Raw genomic sequence first — 7,493 nt, forward strand, 5'->3', positions numbered from 1 at the left:
CCACAAAGCCCTCCCAAGTAGACCAGACCTCCATGGGAGTGAGCTGAGGCACAGGGGAGGGGAGGTTCAGGGTGAGTTTTCGGGAGTCAAAGTAACTGGTGAGTGAGCGTGTCTGTGGGCAGTGACAGCACACGTCTGAGTGTGTGCTAGGGAACAACGGGCAGGAGGGGCGAGAGTAAACCAGCGGGACTTGAGGCTCAGGATGGCGTCTCTCTTCCTCTCTGCCACCCCCCAGCTTTTCTTCCCCAAGACTCCTGGGGCTTTGGGATTTCCCCCGAGACGCCCCTTGCAGGCGAGAACTTGGCCTGCAGGCTGAGGACAGGACACACACAACTCGACACTCATCCCCCAAATTCTCTACGAGGCCAGTACCTCCCTCCACCTGGGAAAGGGGGGTACAATAACGTCATTTCCTGCCCTGAAATTCCAGCTGCCAGAGTCAACTTCACCTTCTGCCCTTGGCTGGCCCGGTCCCACTCACTCACCCCCTCCCTGGGGGGTGGAGGGAGGCCTTGGTGGGGCGGTGCAGAGGGGGCGGGGAAAGGCCGGGAGGGTGAGAAACCAAGGGCGCCAAGTCCCCGCGGTCCCACCTGTGACCCAGGCTTCCGCGGCGACTCTGATAGCGGGGGCGGGGCTCGCCGGTCCGGACCCCAACCCCGCCCCCATCCCTGGGAGCTATAACTTGAGTTGCGGACCTCACACACTCCACGACCCAGCACCTGAGTCCTGGCCTCGCTCTTTCCTCGCGAACAAGCATCATGAGCTTCAGCACCCAATCCACCTTCTCCAACTACCGGTCCCTGGGCTCCGTGCAGTCGTCGGGCCACCGGGTCCGACCGGTCAGCAGCGCGGCCAGCGTCTATGCAGGCGCCGGGGGCTCGGGCTCCCGGATCTCCGTGTCCCGCACCACCAGCGTCCGGGGCGGCTGGGGGTCCGGGAACCTGGGCGCCGGGATGGCCGGGGGTTTGGTGGGTGTAGGGGGCATCCAGGGCGAGAAGGAGACCATGCAAGACCTGAATGACCGCCTGGCCTCCTACCTGGAGAAGGTGAGGAGCCTGGAGGCAGATAACCGGAGACTGGAGAGCAAAATCCGGGAACACTTGGAGAAGAAGGGACCCCAGGTCAGAGACTGGGGGCATTACCTGAAGATCATCGAGGACCTGAGGGCTCAGGTAAGTGGGCACTGCGGGAGTGGCTCCCACTCCCAACCAGTGTGACCCTCCAGTCATCCACTCCCTTCTCTCTCCTCCCCCTACCCCAAGGATAGGAATTTTAGTAGGGGGAGGTGTATGCACTCCTCTCCCCTCCCTATCTCCCGCCTCGCCCCCAACTCCACCCGGCGGGGATTAGGGATGTCCCGGATTTCCACACACACCGCCTCCCTACCCCCACTTCACGGGGACCCCAAGGGTGGGTGAAAGGGCACGGAGAGCTTCCACAGGGGAGAGTGGGAAGAGGAGGGGGAGCTTCACAGAGGAGCGGACAGCATGCAGGGAGGCGAAACAGGCCCACACAGAGGACCCAGACACTCCAGCTTCTGGAAGACAGTTGGAGGGGTTAAGCGGATGTGGCTAAGGCTGAGTCATCCTGGAGTAAACACAAGGCCTACCTGTGGGAGAGGCCAATGGGGCCTGCGCTGAGCAGGTGCACTAAAAACAGCAGGAGAGAACCTGGGAGAGGACTTTTCAGTAGCTGCTCATTTAGTAGACAGGCCAGCCAGCAGAGGTCTAGAAAGAGAGGCAGTGCGAGACTGGGAAAGGTGGAATTTGGGAGTCCGGGAAAGGAGGGAGCAGTATGAGGAGCACAAGTGGAAGGGCCTAGGTATAGGAGGAGAGCCTCTGGTTATTCCAGGGACCAGGAAGTTTTTTTCAGAGACACATAACACCCTCCACTCAGCCCACTTCATCACTTAACATCTATTCATGGAGCAACCTCTGTTTACAATATCCCCAGATTTTTGCAAATTCTGTGGACAACGCCCGCATCGTTCTGCAGATTGATAATGCCCGTCTTGCTGCTGATGACTTCAGAGTCAAGTAAGGCTGGGGGTTTAGGAAGCTGGGGTCAAGGGGATTTTGTTCAGTTGTGGGTGGAGCGGGGTGGATGAGAGTAAAGCACCATCAATTTATTCTTCATGTAACTCAGTGTGAAGAACTCTGCTCCCCAAGTGCCAGGAACGGTGTTCAGAGGCTTAGTGCTTGATTCCTGACTTCAGGTGGCTGGTGTGCAGTGGGCATGAGGCTGCTTTTAGGAGGTGGCATGGGTTGACAAGGTTTGGGACCAGAGGCGGGGCCCTTCTGATCACCTTCACTCCCCGTAGGTATGAGACAGAGCTGGCCATGCGCCAGTCTGTGGAGAGTGACATACACGGGCTCCGCAAGGTCATCGATGACACCAATGTCACCCGGCTGCAGCTGGAGACTGAGATCGAGGCTCTCAAGGAGGAGCTGCTCTTCATGAAGAAGAACCATGAGGAGGCAAGCAGTGGCCCCTGGCCACCAAGGGGTCAAGACAAGTCAGGGTGGGGGAGTAGATGGAGCAAGCCACATACAAGAAGACTTACAGGGAAGTTGAGAACTACCAGCCTAAGCACTTCTTAATTAGACTGTTGCCATGCTCAGTGGTTAATCGGAATTAGAGCATGGTGAGGTCAAAAAGACATGGGTGAGAGGACGAAATGAGGACCAAGGTGGAAACAGCTAACAGTGGAGGTGAGATGTGATAGAGGATGGTGAGGGAGGAAGATGCAAGGAGTAGTCTGTAGATGGAGGGACAGGGTGAAGAAAGGAGAGAGAAACCACCACCTGTGAGCAACAGGCATGGGTGGTTAACAGTGGCCATTTTACCCATATGGAGTAGAAGCCCAGAATTGGCATTGCCCAGAGAGCAAAGTCAAAATTCCTCAGTTCTGTTCCCCAACTGATCCTGTAGGACTCCTGGAAGAGGCAGTCACAGATAAAGAGGCTTCCTGGAGCTCTGACCCTGAAACCTTCCTCACATTTGTCCCTCTCTCTTTTAGGAAGTAAAGGGTCTACAAAACCAGATTGCCAACTCTGGGCTGACCGTGGAGTTGAATGCCCCCAAACCTCAGGACCTTAGCAAGATCATGGCAGACATCCGGGCCCAGTATGACGAGCTGGCTCAGAAGAACCGAGAGGAGCTGGACAAGTACTGGTCCCAGCAGGTACGAGAGAGTGATGGATGCCAGGCTCAGCACAGAAGCATGAGGGTGCGGGAGGGAGGCTGATGGAGAAGGAGGAACCTGAGGACCATATCTACCCTGCAGATTGAGGAGAGCACCACAGTGGTCACCTCTCAGACAGCTGAGATAGGAGCTGCTGAGATGACCCTCACGGAGCTGAGGCGCACCGTCCAGTCCCTGGAAATCGACCTGGACTCCATGAGAAATCTGGTAAGAACCCTCAGCTCCTTTCACTGGGAACAGTTGTTTCTCCCATTGCATTTCCCATTGCTCCTACCCACTAGCCTAGTGCCTGGCAAATAGTAGGCACTCAACAAAGTTTCAAAGAGGGCTGAAAGCTGCAGAGTCTCTCCCTCCACTCTGTCTCACCCCACACTCCTCCCTGTGCCCCTGCAGAAGGCCAGCTTGGAGAACAGCCTGAGGGAAGTGGAGGCCCGCTACGCCATGCAGATGGAGCAGCTCAACGGAGTCCTCCTGCACCTGGAGTCAGAGCTGGCCCAGACCCGGGCAGAGGGGCAACGCCAGACCCAGGAGTACGAGGCCCTGCTGAATGTCAAAGTCAAGCTGGAGGCTGAGATCAATACCTACCGCCGTCTGCTGGAAGATGGGGAGGATTTCAGGTGAGTGAGGCTCTCTTCCTACCCCTAGAAGCTAGGATCAAGCTACCACTTATCCCCAAGCCCCCATATGCCTGTTTATTGGCCCACTGAGCACTGGGCTGGTGCTCTGTGCATGCCCCGAGAAGAGAACTGACCAAGTGTCAGCCCTAGCTGTTCTTAAGGCACAGGTGGAATTTGGCTTAAGCAGCTAAGGGGGAATTAGGAAATAAGGCCAGGCGTATTTTTCTTCATTTTCCTTGTTTCTCTTTTCTCTTCGGGGCTGTTTATAACTGGGGCTTTGTCTTCTGTTACAGTCTTGGCGACGCTCTGGACAGCAGCAACTCCAGGCAAACCATCCAGAAGACCACCACCCTCAGGCTCGTGGATGGCAAAGTGGTGTCTGAGACATCAGACACCAAAGTTCTGAGGCACTGAGGCTGCAGAAGCAGGGTCCCCTGGGGAGCAGGAGGTCAATAAAAGTTGAGACGTTATTGCATATCATTTTGTGTCTTCCGTGTCTGTTTTCATACTGTGAGCGTACGAATGCCCTGACCTGACAGACCTGTCTATGATCAGGCAGAAATCACCTCTAGGCTCAGGGGTTTCATATGAGTGGGGGTATGGGCAGAGGAAGTATCTGGGCTCTGGGAAATAGCTTCTCAGAGACATAAGAGGGAGCTAATAGATGAGATGGGCCAAGGGCAGTGGGGAAAATTGCAATAGAATTGTGAATCTAAGGTTAAGAAAACTGGTGATCATAAAGTTCCCACCTGACAAGTGCTCTTTGGTACAAATCTGAGCCTGAGGAAGAAGTCGTGCCAAGGACAGATGCGTGTGTGAGTGTGTATGTGGGTTTCTTGTAAATAACTAATAGTTCATTGCTACTATCAAAAGTTTGCTTCGTGCTTGGTCCTCTGCCAGGCTGTTTCATGTAATGCTCACGATCAACCCAATGGAGTAGATACTATCCCATTTTCTTTTACTTCATAGAAACATTTTTTATTCTTTTTATATTCTTTTCTATTACGGCTCATTACAGGATATTGAACATAGTTGCCTCTGCTGTACAGTAGAACCTTATTTATCCATCCTGTATATAATACTTTGCACCTGATAATTCCAAATTCCCAGTCCTCCCTCCGCCATCTCCTCCCTTGGCAACCACAAGTCTGATCTCCATGTCTGTGAGTCTTGCTGTTTTGTAGACAGGTTCATTTGTGCCATATTTTAGATTGCACATGTAAGTGATATGGTATGTGTCTTTCTCTTTCTGACTTATTTAATATGACTGCCTGGTTGCACAATTGGCTCCTTTTGATTGGAAGTGTGTCATCTAGTGAAAAAAAAAGGATGGCTAAAATTAATCATGCCTTGATTGGAATGGTAATTTATTTTTTTTAATTAAAAGTATTTTTAAAATGCACAAAATCCAAAAGGAAATAAGGAAAGAAAATTAAATATGTCCCATTCCATTCCCCACAGTTAACCACTATAAAAGTTTCTTAAACTAGACATACAAACACATTTTATTTTGTATATGTAGGATTATACTGTTTGTTCTGCACCTCGATTTCTTAAACTCTGTTTTCTTAATTTCACAGTGTATCGTGGATACCTTTCTGAATCAATATATGTAGACCTACCTTTTTTTTTTAAACCCAGATAAGTGAATTTGGAATCTCTTCTACCTTCATTTGGAACCCATATGCATATTCCATTTACTAAAAAATTGTTAGTCCAGGATCGAGGGAGGAAAAAAAAACAGAATTGCAACGATTATGCATTCTGTCACACATCCTGTTTTGGTGCCAATTTCAATTAATTTTTCCTACCCATTGTCCAGTTGAATGTTTATATCACATAAATCTGCTTTTAATCTGCAATACAGAGTAACTACTACACTCTACAAATTCTTTCAAAAAATCAGAACCTTGCTCTGTATAAGGTTCAATCATGCTCCACAGACCAATTCGAGAAATGATATTTAGATTTTTTCTTGATCCTTGCCTTAGTAATTTGTCATCCGTCTAGTTTGTGAAACATCATACAAAATATGATACCATTTTACATAAGACTTCTTATTGCATCTGTATAGGAATGATGTTGGCATAATTATTTTAAAAGAATCCTCAGTAATTTTCTCTCGGGTCTCAGCAATTCAAAAAAAAAAAAAAAAACTGTCATTTGATGGGAAAGGGGCTATTACATTTGATCTCACATCATATGTCTCATTATTTTGAACAGCTGCTTGGTATTTTAGTGTGTGGAGTATGAATTTACTTAACCTGGATCTTCTAGCAATGAATGTCTTGGTCTCCAGTAGTTTTGTTTTTGCAAAAATGCTGCAATTAATGTTGACTATTATGCATTTAATATCTAAGTAATATGTCGTATGTGAGCATATCTAGGAATTTATCTATAAATTCCTAAAAATGAGATGTTAGACTGCCATATTACCAAATATTAACATTTATGCAGTGCCTACTTTGTGCCAGGCCCTGTCAGCATATATGTGGTAAACAAAGTTGGTACTGCCCCTACCTCATGGGGCTCACAGCCTAACGATCAAAAGGATGTGCATTTTTATTTATTCTTTCAACAAATACTTACTGAGCACCTACCATGTACCAGCCTCTCTTCTAGGCACTAGGGATTTTCAGTGAACCAAATAGACAAAATATCTGTCCTCATGGAGTTTATATTCTGGTGACAGGAAACAGATACTAACTGCAATACAGCATGTTAGCAAGAAGTTAAGTGTTATAGGCCAGACAGAGCAAGCCAGGAAGACTGTAGTCAGGGAAGTGCAAATGTGACGACCCCAGGATAATGAATCCCCGACTAAAATGGAAAACTGAGTTTTTACTTAAGAAATACAGTGTGTTTATTCTGCAATCTCTAAAAACATGAAGGTCCTTCAAGAAAAGCTAAAGAAAGTACTGCTGGAGCCCCTTTGTCCTTGAGAGGCCCAGAGGACAGCGGCGCCAGGACAGGCAGCCTCGAGGGCGCAGGGAAGCCCCCAGAGGAAGGGACTGGGCATCTTTACCACAGTAGGCTCCCCCAGAGAAGATGAGTCAGAGGGTGGGTGAAGTGAGCACAGCAAGGGTCACTCTTCCTGAGTCACAAGGAGAGGTCATCTGGGAGCTTCTGCAGGTCACCTGGGTCCTTCAAAACATCCTTCCTGAAAGCAAGGTGCCCTAGTGAGGTGTTTCTCACCCTTCTTAAACCTAGCTTCCCTGAATAAAATAACAATCACTTATCCGACTTCTTTCCCAACCGTTATCATCCCCCAACGCTAATCTTTGCAGGAGTCTACAGGAAATGAAACCTTGGGGCAAGATGGTTGAGCTTTACTTTCTGAGACTTGTTATAGGAAGGCCATTGAGGTAGAAGTCTGACGCGGTCCTCTCCACCATTTTCCAAACGTGTAAGTATCACATGGCAAGTAGTACATCCCTCTGACCACACAAGTGCCCCGGAAGTCTGATGAGCCCCCAACAAAGTATTCTACTGCGCTGGTAGGCCACCACTGGAATTCGGGGTGGCGGGGGTGGGGGGGGCCTGCTGCACAGGATGTGGGGTCTGAGTTCCCGCACCAGGGGTCAAACCTGTGCCCTTGCAGTAAAAGCACAGAGTCTTAACCTCTAGACTGCCAGGAAAGTCACCTCGCTGAAATTTAGTCAAGAGGAATC

The 7,493-nt window shown here is 49.7% G+C and overlaps 1 protein-coding gene across 1 annotated transcript; it reads left to right on the forward strand.

Moving 5' to 3' along the window:
* Positions 1-699: 699 nt before the first annotated feature.
* Positions 700-4,297, forward strand: KRT18 (keratin 18). Its single transcript, XM_055566377.1, has 7 exons — positions 700-1,172; positions 1,954-2,036; positions 2,321-2,477; positions 3,020-3,184; positions 3,287-3,412; positions 3,599-3,822; positions 4,116-4,297. Exons 1-7 carry the CDS (start codon positions 759-761, stop codon positions 4,234-4,236), a joined length of 1,290 nt encoding a protein of 429 aa, XP_055422352.1. The 5' UTR covers positions 700-758; the 3' UTR covers positions 4,237-4,297.
* The last annotated feature ends 3,196 nt before the right edge of the window (positions 4,298-7,493 follow it).

Source organism: Bubalus kerabau, chromosome 1 (assembly GCF_029407905.1).
Source record: "Bubalus kerabau isolate K-KA32 ecotype Philippines breed swamp buffalo chromosome 1, PCC_UOA_SB_1v2, whole genome shotgun sequence".
NCBI classification, from domain to species: Eukaryota; Metazoa; Chordata; class Mammalia; order Artiodactyla; family Bovidae; genus Bubalus; species Bubalus kerabau.